At 36.6% G+C, this 23,231-nt stretch overlaps 1 protein-coding gene across 1 annotated transcript in view; it reads left to right on the top strand.

Annotated features, from left to right (window-relative positions):
* LRRC9 (leucine rich repeat containing 9) overlaps positions 1-23,231 on the top strand; it is a 97,407-nt gene that overhangs the window by 25,668 nt on the left and 48,508 nt on the right. Inside the window, exons 10-16 of the mRNA XM_028101043.2 lie at positions 45-221; positions 537-654; positions 8,567-8,699; positions 10,851-10,973; positions 11,716-11,831; positions 15,180-15,392; positions 21,144-21,263. Of these exons, the coding sequence (XP_027956844.2) occupies positions 45-221; positions 537-654; positions 8,567-8,699; positions 10,851-10,973; positions 11,716-11,831; positions 15,180-15,392; positions 21,144-21,263 (1,000 nt within the window). The remainder of the gene's footprint in view (positions 1-44; positions 222-536; positions 655-8,566; positions 8,700-10,850; positions 10,974-11,715; positions 11,832-15,179; positions 15,393-21,143; positions 21,264-23,231) is intronic.

Raw genomic sequence — 23,231 nt, 5'->3', positions numbered from 1 at the left:
ACAATCTGTTATTTTCTTTGTATATATTCTGTCTTCCCATATAGGTTTAACTCCTGCTATGAATTAATTCTCTCACGTTTTTGTACATGGGACTTCAGAACATATGGAATTACAGGAGTGAAAGTAAAACGTGTCATCAAAGTCAACAACCGCATTCTGAGACTAAAATTTGAAGAGAAATTCCAAAAGTTTTTTGACAATGAAGATAATCATGATTCAGAGTAAGAAGTTAAATTCCATAAGGAACATTTTTATAGAAGTCTGATTTTATTTTGTAAAAGAGTCTTTCTTTTTAAAAGTTTACAATACTAAAAATATTACCTTGTTAGTAAATATTTCCTTTTCATGCATCTCCCTTGATTATACCCACAATGGGGCTCTTTTTGAGACTGAGGGGGATTGGAGGCTTAATAATGACGCTGGAACATTCATTGTAAATGGGAAATATCCTGGGCAGGATATATGGTTGTCTTATCTATGGCTAAGCTTTTTTGGAATCAATTCTCAAAATTTTTTTTGTCTCAATTATTCTTAAGGAGCTATCGAAAGATGCTGGAATGTCTTTTTTATATTTTTGATCCTGAAGTTACAGTGAAGAAAAAGCATCTGCTACAAATACTTGAAAAAGGATTCAAAGAAAGTGAAACAAACAAGGTAGTAGCATAAAATGTCGTTCAGAATAATGCTTTCTTCCTAATGAATAAAGCTCTGCCATTGGTTAAGCAGGGTTCAATTCTTAATCCTTTTTTTTTTTTTAAGATTTTATTTGTTTATTTGACAGAGAGAGAGAGCACAAGTAGGCAGAGGCAGGCAGAGGCAGAGGGAGAAGCAGGCTCTCCGCTGAGCAGGGAGCCTGACTCAGGGCTTGATCCCAGGACCCTGGGATCATGACTTGAGCCAAACAAAGGCAGACACTTAACCGACTGAGCCACCCAGGCTCCCCAATTCTTAATCCTTTTATCCATATTTATAACAAACTGCTGTTTCATAGACAGCTTGGTGCTGGAAAGTATAGCATCTTCCTTCTTTGTATTATACCAGTGCAAGGCCATCAATTACTTTATCTGCCTGACTTTATCTTTCTAGGTATCCTATTTTTATGTTGTGAGCCTTTTATTGATGATCTTGAAATCTACTTCTCTAATCTGTTTTAAACTCTCTAATGTCCATCTTGAAAACACTCCCCATCTTGAAAAAAGAAATCCATTCAGTCAACATTGCTGGGCTTTCTAGCTATCATCCTGTTTCACTTTTTCTCTTTTACTGCCACCACTTCTTTATTCTCTACTTCATTGTCCTCACCTTGCCCCCTGGTCACTCTGAGCTCTAAAATATCCAATCATCCTTTCTTAGTCTTCCACCTTCCTGATAAGGCAGCTGTAACACACAGGTATAGAGCAGTGCCTCCTAACCCTTTTCACATCATGGCACACATGAAATGATAATGTTGCTGCATTTAAACCCTAGCTTTCCTACTCACCAACTATGTGCCTTTACCTCTCTGTGTCTGTTTCTTCCTATCTGAACGAAGGTAATAATAGTATCGATTCCACAGAGTTGTTGTTAGGATTCAGTGAGGTGTGCATTAAAGAGTTCTTGGATACTTGTACATCCATGTTAATAACACCATTATTCACAATAGCCAAAAAGTAAAAACAACCCAAAGGCCCTCATCAGACGAATGGATAAGCAAAATGTGGTATATCCATATTCAATGGAGTATTCGTCAGCAATAAAAAGGAATTAAATTCTGACACATGATACAACGTGGTTAAACCTTGAAAGCATTATGCTAAGTGAAAGAAGCCAAACACAAATGGACAAATATTGTATGATTCCACTTACATGAGGTACTTAGAATAGGCAAATTGGTAGAGACAGAAAGTAGGATAGAGGTTACCAGGAGGATGGAGGGATAGGGAGTTACTGTTTCATGAGTACAGAGTTTCTATTTGGGATTATGAAAAGTTCAGGACATGAATAAGGGTGATGGTTGCACAACATTGTGAATATACTTAATGCCAATGAGTTATACCCTTAAAAATGATTAAAATGGTAGTTTTACCTTATGTATTTTTTTACCACAATCCAAAAAAGCGTTGCAGCCACTCAGTGGAGAACGGACTGGAGGGAGCAGGAGCAGAAGACAGGGGCAGTATACGGAGGACATAGCTCAGCAGCTCAAGCTAGAGGTGATGGTGGCTTCCGCAGGGTGGTGCGGCGAGAGTGCCTCACTGTACTCTCTGGAAGAGAAGTGAGAGGGAGGGGAGGAATAGAGGATTTTAAGGCAGAGAGTGCTCAGGATGTTTCCAGAGAACTACGAGCTATCAGGGGCACAAAGGGTGGCAGAAAGACGGGGCTAACCTTTGTGTGTTTCCTGCTCGCTGGACACTGTGCTAGCGCTTTATCTCCTGCACCTCCTTTAGGAGGTACAAAATCCCTAAGCCTTCTCCCAGCCGTCTGTCCCATACGGAAGCCACCACCCACAGATGTCTGCTGAACATCTGAAATGCGACTCGTCAGAATTGAGATGTGCTAAAAGTTTAAAATAAATACCAGTTTTGAAAGACTTAGTATAGAGAAAAGACTATAATTTCTTATATCGATTACATGTTGAAATGATAACATTTCAGATATATTACATTAAATAAGATGTATTATTAAAATTTACCCAAAAATTCTTGGACCAGTTCCTGGCACATAGGAAGTTTTTATGTAAAATTTACCATTATTATTTGAAACACCTGATACTATTGACTGCTCTTTCCTTTTTGAAACTCTCTTTTGGCATCCACAATATTACACTATTGTTATCATCCCTTTTTGCTGATTGTCCTGCCTTTGTTTTCTTTTTATTCCCCCCCTTCCCTCTAAACATGAGAATACCACAAGATTAACGTTCACTAATCTGCCCTTTTTTCTCCACACACTATCAGTTACTCTCGTTGTTAAAATCTTAGAAACGGGGGAACATAATTGGCTAGAAAAATCACTGTGTAGCACATAGATCCGATAAACTAGATTTTTATGCCATGATGTGCATGCAAGGAGTAAAGATAAATATTTATGTACTACATCATTTAAAAGATGGGATAAGACTAAAAACATGAGCTGCATAAGCAGTTTAGAAGACGAATTTGGTGGGTCCCTGGGTGGCTCAGTTGTTAAGGCTCTGCCTTCGGCTCAGGTCATGATCCCAGGGTCCTAGGATCGAGCCCCGCATCGGGCTCCCTACTCCGAGGGAAACCTGCTTCTCCCTCTCCCACTCCCCCTGCTTGTGTTCCATCTCTCACTCTCTCTCTCTCTGTCAAATAAATAAATAAAATCTTTTTTTTAAAAAAAAGATGACGAATTTGGCTTAGGTTGGCAGTGACTTTGTAAGGCAGAGGGCTGGAGGGCAGGGGGACGATAATATATTCTCTTTGATACCCAAGGACTTGGTCAATAGCCATGGAAAGTATCATTTATTCCATTTTGGCTTTCTCCAAAATGTACATCCTCAGCCTCCTGATCTCTGCTGTGAAACCCACAGCTGCCATTCCTACCTGGTTAATCTGCCTTGTCTCCTTATACAATATATCTAAAACCAGCCTTTAATCTTTTGCCCATAAGCACCTGTCTTCTTGTCTTTTTTCTACTAACAATGCTGTCATTCTCTCCACCGACCAGCTTCAAAGCCTTGAAATCATATCTGACCTCTCCCTCTTCCTTTATCCCTATAGCTAATCATTTACAATTTGTAGTGATTCTTCCTTGCATCACTTGCATTGTTCCTTTCCCTCACTGTTCCCATTGTCTGCCACCACTTAGAACATTCCAACACTTAGAACCTCCTGGGTGGCTCAGTCGGTTAAGTGTCCGGCTCTTGATCTCAGCTCAGGTCTTGATCGCAGGGTCATGAGTTCAAGCCCTGCATTGGGCTCCATGCTGGGCATGGAACCTACTTAATTAAAAAAAAAAAAAAAATCCCTCTAATCTTTGCTAGTAGTTTCCTGGTAGGCAACCCTGCCCTTGGTCTTCCTCACTATTCCATCCACCTTTAACAGTACAAATTAATCTTTCCTAAAATGTTATTTTCATAGCTCACACTACACTGTTTCATGATGAAAATCTTTCAGTAGCTGCCCATTACTCATGATAATGAAATCCAACTCCCTCTGCCTGGCTTTTAAGGCCCCTCAAAATCTAGCTCCAACCTAACTCCCTATTACCAAATATAACAAATATCCCAAATGAAGTATGTACTTATGATTCTCCTAAACACACCTCAGTGCCATGCCTCCCTTTGATGAAATGCTCTTTCCTGCTTTTCCCCTATGGCAAACTTACAAGTTTCAGCCTTTCCCGAGTTCTCAAACAGGAGACCTCTTACCTAGTTTACAGGTTTATCAAAAAGTCAGTTAATATGGAGAACTATAAACAAATTATTTACTTAAAGAACTCTTTAGTAAACTTAATATATGTGCCGCCAAAGCAAGCACCCCTTTAGCAAACTTAAAACATATAAACTGACAGGGATGCCTGCCTTGTTCAGTTGGACGAGCATGCGACTCGATCTCAGGGTCATGAGTTTGAGTCTTGTGTGGAGTAGAGTTTACTTAAAATTTAAAAAAGAAAATTTTTTGAAAACCTATAAACTTCCATTTCATTTGTTTTTTTTTTTAAAGGTTTTATTTATTTACTTGAGAGAAAGAGCAAGAGAGCACAAGTGGCAGGGGGAGGAGGGGCAGGGAGAAGGGAGGGACATAGGGAGAGGGAGAAGCAGACTCTCCACTGAGCAGGGAGCCCAATGCGGTACTCGATCCCAGGACCCTGAGATCATGACCTGAGTCGAAGGCAGACACTTAACTGACTGAGCCACCCAGGTGCCCCTTCATTTGTCTTTCTTTGTGTGTAGGGCCAAAGCCTTTGATACGAGGTTGGAACTCCTGACAGTCTTTCTTACATCAGGCCACAACCGTATTACATACTAGTTTCAGTTTCTTCAAAGTCAAGCATGAACTTAAAGATTCTTGCAAAGCAACTTGAGTGCAAAAATCAATCTAGTTTATGGTTTGTATGATCCTCCCAGCCACCACCAAACTTTTGTGTTTGCCTCACCTACACATGCTTTAACAGAAGCTTTTAATGATTACTCTCTCTGCAGTCTTACAAAAGCTTTCCACTTAGTTTTCATAGAAACAACTCTCTTTCTCATAGTTCATTGTTTTATTTAATGTGTGTAATTTCAATAACCAATACAACTGGTATAAAAAAAGTTTAGGAACACTATTGACTTTTCATAAGCATGCAACAGCTGTGTGGGATAGAAATACATCAGTTTTTTAAAAAAATTTTATTACTGAAATAGAGTGACATACAATGTTATATTAGTTTCAGGTGTACAATATAGTGATTCAACAATTCTATACATTACTCAGTGCTCACCTCGACTAGTGTAGTTACCATCTGTCACCATACAATGTTATTAACAATATTATTGAATAATTCCCTATGCTAGTACATCAGTATTTTTTAAAGTACCCTCTTATCCTTGAACTGTCATCATACTTAGGTTCTAGAAAGGATCTTTCTAGAGGATCTAGATCTAACCAGCTAAATGGAAGCTGGTTAAGTGGCAATCAGTGGCAGTTGAGAATTTTATTGTAGCATGTTATATTGAAATGCAATTGTGTGTACGTTTCTCTACAAGTCCTTGAGGGCAGGGACTTTCTTAATGGAAATGTGATTCATGCATGATGGATAGTTGAATAGATGGGTGGATAACAATCTGTTTCTATACCTTCATATGCTCTCCTCCTCTTAAAAAGATTTTCCTTTAAAATTTCTGATTATTGGAATTATGTCTAATCTTCAAAGCCTAGCACTGATCCCTTAATCTCTACAAACTCATTCTTAATCATTTCATTTAAAAAAGGAGGGGCACCTAGGTGGCTCAGTTGGTTAAGGCTCCAACTCTTGACTTCAGCTCAGGTCATGATCTCAGGGTTGTGAGATCAAGCCCCACTTGAGCCCTGTCAAGCCCCACATCAGGCTTCATGCTGGGCAGGGAGTCTGCTTGAGATTCTCTTTCTCCCTCTCCCTCTGCCCCTTCCCCACCTAAAAAGAAAGGAAAAAAAGGAGATCTTATTTGATATATCTTGTGATGGTTTTTATTTTTAATTACTGGGTATAGTTTCCATCTTCCCCTCTTCTTCTTTTTTTTTCTTTTTTACATTTTCTGATTCTATTTTGTTATCTATTTATTTATTAAATCATTTTTTTCATCATAATAATTTAGTGAACTCTTTAATCCCCATTCCCTATTTCCCCCATCCCCCCACTTACCTTCCCTCTGGTAACTATCAGTTTGTTCTCTACAGTTAAGAGTCTGTTTCTTTTCTCTTTTTTCCTTTGCTGTTTATTTTGTTTCTTAAATTCCACATATGAGTGAAATTATATGGTGTTTGTCTTCCTCTGACGCACTTATTTCACTTAGCATAATACTCTCTAGCTACATCCATGTTGTTGCAAATGGCAAGATTTCATTCCTTTTTGTGGCTGAATAATATTCCATTGTGCATATATACCACATGTATATATGCATATATATATATATCTTTATCCATTCATCTATCGATGGACACTGGGGCTGCTTTCATAATTTGGCTATTATAAATAATGCTGCAATAAACATGGGGGTGCATGACTCATTTTGATTAGTGTTTTTGTTTCTTGTGTGTAAATACTTAGTAGTGTGATTACTGGATCGTAGGGAAGTTCTATGTTTAACTTTTTGAGGAACCTCCATACTGTTTTCCACACTGGCTGCACCAGTTTGCATACCATCCAAACAGCACAAGAGTTCCTGTTTCTCCACATCCTCACCAACACTTGTTGTTTCATGTGTGTTTTATTTTAGCCATTCTGGCAGGTGTGAGGTGATTTCTCATTGAGGTTTTGATTTGCATTTCCCTGATAATCAGTGTTGTTGAACATCTTTTCATGTGTCTTTTGGTCATCTGTATGTTTGGAGGAATGTCTGTCCATGTCTTCTGCCCATTTTTTAATTGAGTTATTTGCTTTTTAGGTATTGAGTTTTATAAGTTCTTTATATATTTTGGATACTAACCCTTTATTGGATATATCATTTGCAAATATTCTCTCATTTAGTAGATAGCTTTTTTGTTCTGTTGATTCTTTCCTGTGCAGAAACATTTTGTTCTGATGTAGTCCTGACAGTTTATTTTTTCTTTTCTTTCCCTTGCCTCAGGAGGCATATCTAGAAAAATGTTGCTTCAGCCAATATCAGAAAGATTACTGCCTGTGCTTTCTTCACGATCTTTCCCTCTGTTATTTGAGGGCCAAGACCATGCTATTGTTGCATAATGTCATGAATATAGCTTGCATCTAATGGATATTTAGTGATGTTCATTGGAAATCTGAGAAGGTTCTATTTACTGGGATGTGGAATTTATAGTAACATGAGCCACATTTTAGTATTTATTTATTTATTTATTTATTTATTTATAGGTTTTATTTATTAGAGAGAGAGACACAGTGAGAGAGGGAACACAAGCGGGGGAGTCGGAGAGGGAGAAGCAGGCTTCCCGTGGAGCAGGGAGCCCGATGCGGGGCTCGATCCCAGGACCCAGGATCATGACCTGAGCTGAAGGCAGACGCTAATGACTGAACCACCCAGGCGCCCCTAGGATTTTTTTTTTTTTAAATCTCTTTCGATAACAGATTTCAATAAGAAAAAATATCTAAGCAATTCAGCATTTTTAGAAAACATATATTTTTAGATAAATTGGCTAGTAATATTAAACTAGTAATAATGTCAAAACTGAGATAGTGACAAGGAGGAGCAGACCTGAGTTCAAATCATGACTTCACTAATTTCTACTTCTGTCCTTGGATAGATTGTATAATCTCTCTTAGCTCTAGGTTTTCTACTACTAAAAATAGATATTTTATTCACTTTTCAGAACTGCTTTCACAGGAAGTAATATGAATTTTACTGTAGTACTATATTTCTGATAAAACACTTCAAGAAAGAAATCTAGTCACAGACCAAGATTTCGATGCATTAGCACGATGAGATGTATCTGGAAAGCAGCGTAGATTATTAAACCAAAAACACTATTATACCAAACCTTTATTTATATATCTATACCTATATGTATCTATCTATATGTATGTATCACATCTAAATAAGAACCTTCACTGATATAATGTCACACAGGATTTTCTTTTTGGAATTTGCACAATTACTTGTGGAGTATCCTTGAAAATGTGTAAAACTACAGCTCCTTCACCCACAGTGTTGTCAGTCTTGACTCTGGCTGCTTTTACAGGAACAAATATTATTCTGTGTCACTTTTAATAAACCTGTTTGCATGTAAATTTAAAATATATACATGACCTTACCCAATGAAATTGCACCTGAAGGTTGTCTACTTTTCAGCAAATCTAGCCTGACTTTTCTTTGCCCAGACCCACAAACATAAACCAGTAAACCATCTGTATTGAAGCTGAAATACTGTCAGTTTTATAAAAATACTCAGACTTTGTTTTTTCTTTACAGCTGCCCCTCAGAAAAGAAGCTGTGATTCTTGCTAACAGCCTCAGTATGTGTGAGTGTCCCAGAATTGAATTTTTACAGCAAAAGTACAAAGACGAGAAGAAGAACTGTCTTGAGAATGAGCTCTTCAGGCATGGTATTATAAAAACAGTGAATTTCTGAACTTTTTAGTTCAAAGTCTTCGTTAATTATTTTCATAACATTTTTAATACTTGGTTTTATCAATCAGGAAGATTTTCTAAAAACTGTTTTACTTAGTATTTATCACTGTAGTGATATGTGAATTCCTGATCTATTACTTCAGTCAAGTTGTGAACAAATATTTACTGATTATTGTGTCAACATTAATAGGATGGGACTCGTTTGTTACTCATATTTAAGCTAATTTATATGGAAAAAGCACTTTTCACAGTCTGTTCATTGGAGAGACAAGATGAGCCTAGGGTCCTCCTACTACATTGCCATCTTAGCTCCTCTCTCTGACTCCTTTTTTCATTAACTTGTGTCCTAAAAATAAACTCAATATATATGCATGCCACACACACACACACACACACACACACACACACACACACACACACACACGCACACACACGCACACACAAGCACACACCACACCCCAAATTCACAGGAAAGAGAAAAGAGAACCTGGCCCAATTATGCAATAATCATCATACCAAGCACTCGGGAAGGCAGGCCTTATTTGTCCTTAATTATTGTAATAGAAGATAAGAAAACCTGGGGCACTTGGGTGGCTCAGTTGGTTAAGCATCTGCCTTTGGCTCAGGTCATGATCTTGGGGTCCTGGGATTGAGTCCCACATCAGGCTCCTTGCTCAGTGGGGAGCCTGCTTCTCCCTCTCCCCCTCCCCTGCTCGCGCGTGCTCTCTCTCTCTCCCTGTCTCTCCCTGTCGAATAAATAAAGTCTAAAAAAAAAAAAGATAGGAAAACCTGGCTGTAAATCTAAAACTGGCTGAAGACAAACTGTGAAGTGTATAGACTGCTTTATAAATTGCCTCATAGAAGATAAACTTTTGGTACTTTCATTTATTCACAGTGAGCAGTACTTTATTTGCATCTTGAATATATAGATAAATAAAAGCATATGAGCCAATTTGCAGGATACTTGTGGGAGAGGTTCCCTGGTAACCACAGATTGGGGAAAAAAACCAGCTCATCAGGTCCTCTTGCCTTACCCTCCCACTGTTCATTCTTCAGTTCCACCAGTATTATGGAATGTTTACTGCGTGTTAGGCACCCGGTAGGGGATAGGGACACAGTATATGCAAACTAGACACAGTGCTCCTTTATGGTACTGACAAACATTAATAATCACACAAATAAATGTAAAATTACAATTTCCATAAGAGCTACAAGATGAAATATTAGTGCATATCACCAAAGAATATATAATAAGGAGAAATGACTGGGTCAGAGAGTAAGGGACACCTTTGGTCTCTGCTGTTCAACCTAGTGAAGACTGGGCAGTCAGAAATTTCGTTAACTTAAGTCTATAACAATAATATTCTAGGTTCCAGACAATAGCTCTGCTAAGATTATTCATGTTGAACTACATGTGTTTTGCAGTCTTTCAATCAGTTAATAAAAATTAGAAAATTAAAATTATTGAATATAGAAAGAACTCCTTATTTGAAAAAACCATATGCTTCTTTGCTCATTCTCCTCTATTCCCATCTTCAGAAACACCTCATGATGTTTTTCTAGATCCTTCTGAAATATGTTTCCCAAAACAGTTAGGTTCTCTCAATTTGCATTTTATAACTCGTACATAGTAAAAAAAAAAAGTTCTAAATGTTTTATGCCTAGTGATTACAAGTTGCTTTATAGGATTCAGTGACCCCTAGAGATCCTTACGATTGGGTGAATCCAAAGATCCCTTAGGAATATAAAGGGAAAAGAATTGTTTATACATTCAGTAAACATGTATTCAGTGCCTCTTATGATCTAAGCTATATGCTAGGTACTGATGATACAGAAATGAATTTTTACCCAGTTAATAACAACAAAAATTTTCATACTTTAAATTACTTAATAAAAAACTTATTATTTTCTTTCCTTCTTCCTTTTCTGTAAAGTTTTGCTTGATATAATCACATTTGGTCAACAGATATTTAGAGAGCTTCTGTTTTGCTGTACAATGGCAAACAAGGTACCCAGGATTTCTCCCCTTACAGAACATATAGTCAGGTCTGGGACTAATAAAGAAAGTGATATGGGAAAGTTACCAAAATGAATTAGTGTTAAAATTATTTTTTATTCATATTTAGGCATCGTCCTCATTACAAAGGTCTTCCTTGGCCAGAGTGTTCAGGCTCGTGAACAGGACTCCATCAATCAAGCTAACTATCCAATGGTTAATTCAGTGTTCGTTCCTCAAAAATACATACTAAGTATGTCTGCCATAAGAGAAATGTGCTTTAATTTTCCTGAATACAAAATGTTTGTATTTAATACAGATGTGTGGAGTTTAACCTCTACCTAACAAAGTTTGTGAACTTTTCTAAAAAATCCTTTGCTAGCTACTAGTGAGCTTCTATTTTTCTGTTCCCTACTTCAATGACATCTATATATGTGTGTGGTGTAGATTTTTATTTTGTAAACTTTTATACTTACACACCCATACATATTGTTATCTGTATTTCATATATATTATGCATATATACTATATATTATGTTTCATATATGTACATTATTTACATATATATTATAAAATGCATATATTTATGTATCTCATATATAATATATATTTCATGTTTAGTCTGTGTATTTCATGTATATTATATGTATTTCAAAAGATGAAAAATCCACTCACTTTTAATAACAAAGGTTTTTGAGTAATACATGTCAAAAATATATGGCCACACATTGAATAGAAAAAATGGAGAAGTATGAAAAGGAAAAGAACATGAATAATATTAAACCCTACTAGTGTACGTAGTGAAAGGGTGACTAGTAAGTATTCCTAGAATTAAGAAACTGTCTAGGAGGGGTGGAAAAATATAAGAAATAAAACACTCTTAATAACATGGTAGTTGGAACTTACTGAGTTTATTGTTTATTAATCTGTGTAATAATGAAAAAAGTATATTTCATTTTGAAGAGTATTTTGTTTTGTTTTTGATTTTACTCTAGATTCTGTCATGGGACAAAGAAACTGTGATTGCAGCGTTCGGCAGTGCAAGTGGTTTGTCTTTGATCATGACCTTGTTTTGCCAGAATACATTGTTGAATTTGAGTATATTACAGTGGTATGGATGTATTTTTAAAAATGGAATTCCTTAAATAAGAACAGAACAGTAATTTGAAGTCTAATAATGTAATGTCGTTTATATTAAACATACATATTTATACATAAACATATATATAATGGTTATTCAGTGAAGGACTTAATTTTTAAAACAAATCATTATGATACCTAAATGTTTTTATATGCACAAATATATTATCTGAGTAATATATGGCTGTAGTCTCACTGAAAAATATTCAAACTACATTGAAGAATATATAATAAACATGAAAATTTGGTTTCACTTCAACCCCAGCACCACTCCCTTTCATGAAGAAATCCACTGTTAATGGCTTTGTGGGTTTGCTTTCAATCTTTCTTTCAATGTATTTACATATATAACAACATACACCGTTTTACATAGTAGAATTAAAACCCAAGTATTTTGTGATTTTTTTGCCTCTAACAATATGTTTTGGACATATTTCTACTTCAGTACATATAAGTTTATACTTCATTCTTTTGGTGGCTGCATACTATCCAGTACTACTCTGATTTATTTGACTATTCCTCTGTGGATGAAACATATAGGTTGTTTCCAGTTTTCTTACTATTTAAAACAGTGCTTCATTGAATATCATTATAGCTGCATCTTTATACAAATATGGAAGTTTCTCTGCAGAATAGATTTGTAGAAGATTTGGATAGTCAAAGGATATACACATATTAAATTTTGGTAGATTTTGTCAGTATTCGCCACAAAGCCTTGGCCATTCTACAAATTTCCAACAGTATGTGACAGTGCTTGTTTCTTTGTATCTTTACCAAAACAAGATATTATCAATCTTTTACATTTCCATTCTGATGGGCAAGAAAAAGAAACTTTATTCTTTCATATACTTATGGATTATTTAGTCTTATAAACTACCTGTTATATCCTTTGACTATTTTGTATTGGACTCTATCTTCTTCATATTGATTGGAAAACCCTTATATGCATTCTTGGATATTAATCCTTTGTCTTATATGTTGCAAACATTTTCTGTCACTTATCTTTTAAATTTATTTCTAGCAAAAACCTTACTTGTCATTTTAATTTGTAATTGTTCATTTTTTAAGAGGTCAGATCTCTCCATCTTTTCTGTTAGAGTCTGAGTTTTATGTCTCATTTCAGAAGGCTTATATAGTTTTCTTTATTTTCTTCCAATACTTATATAGATTAGCTCTTTAGCTTTCAACTTTTTAAAAGTCCATCTGGAAATTATTTTATATCATATGAGAGAAGGGGATCAAATAATTTTTTCCTTAAAAATGGATAGCTACTTGACCAAGCGTCATCTTTTTTGCTCTATTTTGAGATACCCTCTTTATTGTTAAAATTATTTTCATAAATAAGAGGTTTATTTATAAATCTTTCTATTCTGTTCCACTGGTCCTCTTATCTAATCTTGGACCCCTATCATATTGTTTTGGTTATTACAACCTTGATGATAGGCTTTGATATGTTATAGGGCAAATTCCCTTCCTCTGTCCCCACTCATCTTTTAAAAAATTTTCAGCATGGAGCACTGGGTGTTATATCGTTATATCTCTTCCATTCTCTGTTCAGCCCTCTGGAACCTGATTCGTTAAACGTTGGACATTCTGAATTGATCCTCCATGTCTTTTAATTTTTTTCTCTCATATTTTATATCTCCATTTTTAAATTCTGTTCTAGAAGATTTCCTCAATCGTGGATCACTACATCAAAAACTAATGATGTATTGTATGGTGACTAACATAACAAAATTTTAAAAAATTGTCTTGGCTATTCTTGAACACTTTCTCTTCCAAATAAAATTTAAAATCAGCTTGTTAAGTTCTATTTCAAATCTTTTTAGGATTTTGTTGAGATTGTACTGAATTTAAAAGGTAATTTGGGGTGAACTGACTTTTGCAGTAATGGGCCTCTCAACCAGAAACATGATAAGTTATTCCATTTACTCATGTCCTCTCTTAGAGTTTTCTTTATGCTGGTGTTAAGTATAGTTCTGGGCATTTATATTTTATTTTGTTATTATGAATGAGACTGTTTCAGTCAAGTTTGCTTTCAGCAAAAAGACACAGAAGCCTAGACAAATAGTAAACAGAATGACTCAAATAACAAGAAGTCGAGGGGCGCCTGGGTGGCTCAGTCATTGAGCGTCTGCCTTCGGCTCAGGTCATGATCCCAGGGTCCTGGGATCGAGCCCCGCATCAGGCTCCCTGCTCCGTGGGAAGCCTGATTCTCCCTCTCCCACTCCCCCTGCTTGTGTTCCCTCTCTTGCTGTGTGTCTCTGTCAAATGAATGGATAAAATCTTAAAAAAAAAAAAACCAAGAAGTCGAGAGGTGGGCAGTCCTAGCTGTTGTGACTTTTCAGTGACTGATGTCAGCAAAGACCTTACTCCATCATTCATCTGCTTGCCCCTTCATTAGCTCTTCCCATCTAAAGATTCAGTTCTTTCTTCACTTCTGGGAAGTTTTCTTCTCTTAATTCCTTCATTATTTTTTCTCTTCCATTCTCTGTTCAGCCCTCTGGAACCTGATTCGTTAAACGTTGGACATTCTGAATTGATCCTCCATGTCTTTTAATTTTTTTCTCTCATATTTTATATCTCCATTTTTAAATTCTGTTCTAGAAGATTTCCTCAATAATAGCCTCACCTTGCTAATTTGATCTGTTGCCATATCCATTTGGCTTCTCAGAGCATTTATTGGATTTTTTATTTCACTAATTGTTTTTATTTTGACTCTAATGTATTTACCCTATTCTTTTCTATAGCAGCCTATCCCATGTCTTAAATAATTCTCTTATGGATTATTTTGTTTTTTTCTAGAGCCATTTCTGTTTATGTTGTTCATGCTCATTCATCCACAGTTCTTACCATAATTACTTAATTACCTGTTAATTATCTATAGCATCCCACTGCTGTTTTACTTATTCACTCTGAACACCAAGTGTCTCTGGATCTGCTCTTCAAAGTGGTTATCTCCCATACATGTTTTGGCTACAGGTTATATTTCTGCTCCTATTTGTCTTCAATTTAGTCCCTTCTGATTTATGTCTCACAATTCCTAGTCTTTTGTTGGTGCCCTCTCCACTGTTGAAAAACTATTAAAAATTATCTTTTGCCAGTTTTAAGGAATTTTCAGTGGGAAGGGATGAACACGTTTATTCTTAGCCCACAATTTTAATCTACTCTCATTGATTTCCTAATGTGATTCTAGTCACCATAGGTATTACTATATAACTGAAAAAAGAGATAATCCATCTTTGCTACATAGCCTGTTTCTTGTTCAAAATGATAAATACAACAACCAAATTTTCAATATTTTTAATAAATTTTTTAGGTCAAGGCTCGCTCCTTATTTTCTTCATTCAACAATGTTATTCTAGAAGAAAGCAAAAAAAACTCAGAAGGATCAGTATTGTCCCAGGATTTGAAATTTGATGATGAAGTTATAAAAATGGATCCCAGGATCAAGCCCAGACCAAAACTTATTAGTTTGGATGATAAAACAATACTTTCTCTTGCCAAGACTAGCATTTACAGTCATATTGTGGTGAGTATTATAAGGAATAATATTTGGAATTTGGACCTTGAATTTGGAATCATAATCTATCATATGAAGTCTGAGGATACTAAAGCACCTATCTGGTGATGCCAGCCATCATGCTGTCAAAGTTAAAAATGCCTCGACCTTTCCTTCTTTGTGGACTAGATCAGTGTTGTCTGGTAGTAATATAATATGAACCATACATGTAATTTAAATTTTCTATTAGCCATGTTAAAAATTTTTTAATTAAAAGGTAAGATTAATTTTAATTCAACATATCAAAAATATTATTATTTCAATATGCAATCGATATGAACAGTCATTAACCAGATAGTTTCAACTATGTCTTTGATGTCTGGAGTATATTTGCAGTCTACAGCACTTTCAGACTACCCACATTTCATGTGCTCAATAGCCACGTGTCGCTAGTGACTACCATATAGGACAGTATAGGCCTAGAGGGTAGCCTTCTAGTTTACAAGGTATTTTATTCCTGAATATCAAGTAAGCTCTCTTTAAATGATTAAGACAGATAAGTTTCAAATTAGTTTCCAGGATTCATCAACATAGAATATAGGAACTTTAGCTTTATAAAATTAACCAATAGAATTTGAGTTACTATTGAAGCAACTTACTTTATTTACACTGAGGCAGTTCTATTGAGATATTAAGCCTACCTCTATACCTTGACTTTCAGATCTGTCCATTTCAAATCTGCTACCATTCTATCTGAACTATCATTATCCCTGACCTAGACTACTGCCACAGCCTTCTAACAGGGCTCCCTGCACTCTACCATTGCAACATTGCACAACTCCAGGAGGTGCAATTCACATTATATACTATTAAAGTGTTCTTTCAGTGTCATTCATTATATAACTGAATATAACTCAATATGGGGGCTAGGGGGTGCCTCCTAGAACTGTGCAACAGAGGCCCTGTCCTGCTTTCACTTTGAGCCCCCAACTCATTCTCCGTGTTAAAGCCAGAGCAATTTTTTCAAAATGCAAATCTGATCATGAAATCTCTGTCACCCCTCACCACTCCTACTTGAAATCCTCAAATGATTTTCCATTGTTTTAAAAATAAAACCAAAGTCCTTAATGTGGCCTCTAAGATTTTGCATGGCCTGGTCGCTGGCCTACCTTTCCAGACTCTTTTCATATTACCCTCTCTTTAGCTCTCTCTGCTCAGCCTCCTTTCTATGTCTTAAACACATTCTGCCTGAGCCAACACAGAGCCTCTGCACTTGCTAGTTCTCTGCATGGAATGTTCTCCTCTAACCCCCTTCTCCTGGTTAATTCCCACCTTTTAGATCTATACTTAAGCATTCAAGTTTTCTCTTACCTCTGAGTCCAGCACAGATTCCTTTTGTTATATGCTCTGTATCCTTCCTAGACTGTAAATTCCACAGGGGCAGAGGCTGTGGCTGTCCTTCAATATGTATATCCCCAGTATCAGGGCAGCAATATAAGATGGTGCAGTGTGCATTGCAGAAGAGGGCCATATAAAAGGGGTACCCTTTAAATCATAGAGCCATATATTTACTACAATTTTCTGACAATTCTTGTCAGAAATTTCTTGTCCTAACAAAGTCGGCATATTGTGACAATATTCTAATAGCTGAAAATAAGGGTGTCTCGAGGAAAGGATGGATGCCGCTTTCTTATTTACTCATAAACACTGTGTAGACTAGCATCAGCTCTGCCATTTTCTAGCACACCACCTGGCACACATGAGATTCTCTTTATAAAAACAATACCTTTACAAACAGCAAGTGGTTCTTACAGAGAAAGTGGGTTTGCTTGAACCTACAAAAGTGGCAAGCAAATTGATATTTGATTGATACACTGATAAGAATACTTGAGAAGACAACTTATTCTCACAGGACACTATCTTTCTATGTGTGTACTGAAAGCTGAAATACAGATAAATACTCAGAAATGATTTTTATCTTGAAAGTCAATTACATTGCTCCAATGTGACATTTCTAGATTGCTTGTTTGTGATGACAGTCTTTTTCAAGTGACTGTGGGAAACAAAAAGAAAGCAAAAATATTTTAAAAAAAATAAATGTGGTCAATAGTTTTGAGTCTGCTTCTGAAAATATTTAGAAAACATCTTTTTTAAAGTTGTTTATGGAATTGCTTTTGTCCAACTGCATCATCACCATCCACCAAATCTTCAAGTCTAAGAGATTAAGTTTTGACCTTAGCCAGTTATTAGAGAGGAAGGAAAGTTTCATAACATGATGACAGTATCACCATCTGTATCATAAATATGCAGTCTAGTGATTACAGGAGCAATCTTTGAGTTGACAGTATGGAGAAATTATTGTTTCTGCACTATAATGTCAAGATTTCATATTTGAGTAATACATTTTTGATAATAAAGCTTAGGATGAAAGGCTTAATAAATGCATGAGTTCTGATTGGATTGAGCTTCTATGACATATATTTCTATAGATTTAAAGGGATTAAATAAAAGTTAAAGAAAAGCAATAGTAAAAAAAAAAGTAGGTCCCATTAACATAACAATAAAATATTAAAAAAAAAGTAGGTCCTTTTTTTTTAAAATACTTTTTGTTTTAAAGATTTTATTTATTTATTTGACGTACAGAGAGACAGCGAGAGAGGGAACACAAGCAGGGGGAATGGGAGAGGGAGAAGCAGGCTTCCCGCGGAGCAGGGAGCCCGATGCGGGGCTGGATCCCAGGACCCTGGGACCATGACCTGAGCCGAAAGCAGTCGCTTAACCAACTGAGCCACCCAGGCGCCCCAAGTAGGTCCTTTTTATTATCTTCAAGATAAAAAACAGTGAGGAGAATAAGACTTCAGAATACCCTGGCTTGCTCGTGACCTTCACCTGACTGCCTTAATTTGATCAACACCCATAGCATAAGAATGAGACAACTTCTCATCCTAAATTTGCCTATGTGGCTCAAAAGCCAGAAAAACCTTCTAGGGCTTCTAGTAAGAGTACTAGATATTACAACAAGAATGTTTAGACATCACACCCTTTATTCGCCTTCCTTTGTGCCATTACCATAAGAGAAATTCAGGATACATACCTCTTACTTTCTTTTCAGTCTTCCCCACTAGATGGAGTTTTTTGAGGACATCCATAAAAATTAATAAAATATATCGAAATAAAGGTGGGAGTTGGGGGGAGGGGTGAACTAGGTGAAGAGGATTAAGAGCACACTTACCGTGATGAGCCCTGAGCAATGTATAGAATTGTTGAATCATTCTATTGTACACCTGAAACTAATACAACACTGTATGTTAATTTTACTTGAATAAAAAAAAATAGAGTTGTTTTTAGTTGCATGTCTGGCTTTTGCAATGATTTATTCATCTAGCATTTACTGAGCATTTGCTGTGTTTTAGGCAACGAGGTAAGTATTAGGAGTTCAAAATGAATTAGTTATTTTCCCTCTCTCAAGGACGTCATTTTAGTGGAGGAGACATATGTAAACAAACATAGGAAGCTTGGAGTTGCTGAGAGAACGTCACAGAGATAAGTTTTGCGCAGATTTTTGAAGGATATGAGAAATTTAGTTGTTTACATCTTCCAGGCAGAGGAAATACTCTATCTAGAAGCACATGGTTTTGAAAGATCCTAGTGTTATCCAGGAACACAGGGTGACTATGAACATAGGGTGTGTACCGGTGGAAGGTAAAGGTGTAGATTGGAATACAAGAAAGAGGCGAAAGATTTATGCGATCTGAAGAGAAAAGATAGTAGGGAGGGAAAAATGAAGGGGGGGAAATAGGAGGGGGAGACAAACCACGAGAGACTATGGACTCTGAGAAACAAACTGAAGGTTCTAGAGGGGAGGGAGGTGGGGGGATGGGTTAGCCTGGTGATGGGTATTAAATAGGGCACGTACTGAAGGAGCACTGGGTGTTATACACAAACAATGAATCATGGAACACTACATCAAAAACTAATGATGTAGGGCGCCTGGGTGGCTCAGTCAGTTAAGCGTCTGCCTTTGGCTCAGGTCATGATCCCAGGGTCCTGGGATCAAGTCCCACATCGGGCTCCCTGCTCAGCAGGGAGTCTGCTTCTCCCTCTAATCCTCCCCCCTGCTCCTGCTCTCTCTCTTTCTCTTTCTCACACTCTCTCTCTCCCAAATAAATAAATAAAATCTTAAAAAAAAACACTAATGATGTAATGTATGGTGATTAACATAATAAAATTAAAAAAACTTAAAAAAAAGGAATACATGAAAGATTCATTAGGCTGTGGTTGGAAGAGTAGGAGATTATGCCACAATAGGATGGATTTTTGAAGGCAAATTTTAAATTTTAGATTTTCTTTAAGGAACAGGTTCTGTATTTTTAAAGACCCTAACTTTGGCAACTTGTGGTTAGACTTTAACTAAAGTCAGGATGATGGTATAGATATCCAGTGAAAACTACTGCAGTAGTCCAAAGGACAAATAATAGTCTGAACTAAGGCACTTGTTGTAGTGATGGTATGGGTTGAGAAACATTTCTAGAATCAAATGTATATGGAAGAGAGGAAAAGGGGATGGTCAACAGTATCTGTTCGACAGATAGTGAAACTCTTAATCAGGATCAAAAACATAGACTGCCAGGCCCAGATACATAGGAAAAATGATGAATTCAGTTTGGACATGTTAAGTGTAAGGTATCTGTAGAATCTATCATGGATGATACCGGTATGTGACCTGTAGAATAAACTACTCTGCATAATTTCATCCTTCTTAACAATTTTAACCAAGTTTTGACAATTACTCGACATTCAGAGGTTTCTCCTGCCAGGAATTTATGTTATGTTCACAGTATAATAGGGTATAATATGGTGGTGGTGAGTGAAGAGAGTTGGGAGGTAGACACTTGATTTTATCATAATACCCATTTGTTGTGAATATTGCAGTCAATTATATTAATACATTTTCTTGTTCCACTACTTATGATGTACACTATGCATGAATGTAATCTTCACTTGATATCATTCACAATGGTGTAGTATAAAGACAGAAAAATATGTAGTGATCAGGGTATCCCCTAAATATACAACTGTATTAACATTCCTTTTTATTGAACTCAGGATCAAATGGACAGGGAAAGTTTGGGCCAAATTCTGATATGGAAACATTTTCCTACCTCCTTCTTTGAGCATCTGTCCTCCTGCTTTTAACACCCTCAGCCTCTGCTTAGTCCAGTGCCCTCATACGGTTTCCAGCAGTCAAGGTGTAGCCCTGCCATCTTCTCTCTTGTGAGGTATCCTCGCTAGTAGCCCAAATCTTTAGGGCCTACATTGTTCACTGGCCACCTTGAGAAATAGGCATGCCTCAGGGTGCCTGAGTGGCTCAGTTGTTAAGTGTCTGCCTTCAGCTCAGGTCATGATCCCAGGGTCCTGCGATAGAGCCGCACGTCGGGCTCCCTGCTCGGCGGGAAGCCTGCTTCTCCCTCTCCCACTCCCCCTGCTTGTGTTCCCTCTCTCGCTGTCTCTCTCTCTGTCAAATAAATATTTTTTTAAAAAAAGAAATAGGTATGCCTCAATAAATGTCTTAACAATATACTTAACTATTTTCTAAAAAGAATTTCTAGACCAAGTGGAAAATCAAATTAATCAAGGAAAGGGTCCAATAATGCTATTATAAATTCTACCTTTTAAAATCACGCATTAGATTTATTTATTGGCTCTCTCTTAATGTTATTTAAATAACTATGATGTGGAATATAATGTCTTATTTTTTATTTACATTTTATTTTATTGCAGAGTCTGAATCTCCATGGAAACAGCTTGAGTAAATTGAGAGATCTCTCCAAGTTAACAGGACTTCGAAAACTTAATATCAGCTTTAATGAATTTACTTGTTTAGATGATGTATACCACCTGGTAAGAACTCCTTTTTAAATTATTTAAGTAAAAGAATTAATTTAAAAAGATAAATTATTTTTGTAATGAAGACCTCAAATATACCATATTCAAGATTATACAGCTCAAATTAGGAACAAAACAGTATAGTATGTTACTTTGTCTAAAATAGGTCTTAGAGGGCGCCTGGGTAGCTCAGTCAGTTCAGTGTCTGCCTTCGGCTCAGGTCATGATCTCGGGGTCCTGGGATCGAGTCCCGCGTTGGGCTCCCTGTTCAGCAGGGGAGTCTGCTTCTCCCTCTGCCTGCTGCTCCCCCCACCTGCTTTTGCTCTCTCTCTCTCTCTCAAATAAATAAATAAAATCTTAAAAAAATAAAATAGGTCTTGATTCAGATTCCATTTGCAAACCAAATATACACCTGTGGTCATATCTGATTTCTAACTACTTTAAATTTATTAAAACTACTCCAGACTTGTTTTTAAAATGTTCTTTGGAAATTGTCATTTCCATTTTCTTCTGCTCTTGTTTTCTCATTCTTATTTTTCTCCTTGTGAATCCTTAACTTCTTCATTTTCTGGTTCACCACTTCATATCTAAGGCTGTCAGTTCTCTTCCCATTTGTTCATTATTCATGTTGTTATTTCTCTTTCTTTCTGCCTTGTCCTTTCTACGTGGATGTCACATGTGCAGATCTTGTTTAACTTGTGTTCGCCCTCTCATAGATCACAGACAAAAACAGTAATGCACCATGTAGACATAGCTAAGCATCTTATTTGGCTTTTGTTTTCTTTGTTATATATCATATAACAAAAATAATTGAATATGTGGCTCCAGAACTCCACCCCAGCATCCCCTGTTTCCATGGGTCCCACCCAAGTCACTGGCCTAACTTTTCAGAACATAGCCATCATTCTCATCTTTTATTCATTCCCCTACTCCCTTTCAATCATATCAAAGCCCTTGCATTGCTGCTTCTCCCGCTGTGGTAGGAGCTGTTGCTTTCCTTACTGACCTTAAGTTTCAGTACTAAACCTCCATCCTTGTTTCTTTTAGTAAGCCAAAGTCCTTTTGCTTTTTTAAAAGATTTATTTATTTAATTGAGAGAGAGAGAGAGAGAGTGGCAGGGAGGAGCAGAGGGAGGGGGAGAGAGAAACTCAAGGCACCCAGGGGCCCCAAGCTGAAGTTCTTTTTTAATAGAATCCCTGATAGTCCAGGTTTGATATGTAGTCTGAGGAAAGAAGGTAGTTTAATAGAGGTCCCAAGATTATATGTAAATTGTTGGCATTTTTTATTTAACTTTTTTTCTGATGATTTGCCAGTGGTTACAGAGGTTATGACAGTCATAATTTTGTTTACACACAAAATTTAAAGAGTAAATTCTTGGGGTGCCTGGGTGGCTCAATCGGTTAAGCATCCAACTCTTGATTTCAGCTCAGGTCATGATTTCAAATTTCAGGGTGAGGGGATCAAGCCCTGCATCAGGCTGCCTGCTCAGCAGGGGTCTGCTTGAGATTCTCTCACCCTCCCCCTCTTCCCCTCCTCCCCACTCTCGAACTCTCTCTCTAAAATAAATAAATCCTTTTTTTAAAAAAAAGTAAACTCCTAAGTCATGCAAGGCACTTAGTACTTTTAGACAGCTTAGCCAGCTGCCCAGCATGTATTTTGCAGTATAGTTTTATCGTTCTCCTTAGATAGAAAAATTTCTATCACAGCTTACTTACTGGATTGATATTACTGTGGCCATTTTACAGACAAGAGAACTGGACAAATTTTATGCCCAAGTAGTATTTTCAAATTTTAAGATTAGCAAAGGTAGCTAGATATAAACCTCTCAAACATCAAGTATCTGATGTATAAATGTGTCTTGAAAAATGACTATAGGGATGTTAGGGGTGATCAGAGAGAGGAGATACTCTACATGTATATTTTCACCTTTTTATTGTAAAATAAAACACAGATACAGAAAACTACATACTACAAGCATGTGGT

The sequence above is a fragment of the Eumetopias jubatus genome, unplaced genomic scaffold, assembly GCF_037043125.1.
Source record: "Eumetopias jubatus isolate StellerSeaLion01/CBP00866 unplaced genomic scaffold, mEumJub1_p1.0 scaffold_7, whole genome shotgun sequence".
Lineage (NCBI taxonomy): Eukaryota > Metazoa > Chordata > Mammalia > Carnivora > Otariidae > Eumetopias > Eumetopias jubatus.
The sequence above is the reverse complement of the archived record's forward strand: the minus strand, read 5'-3'. Positions and strand labels throughout refer to the sequence as shown.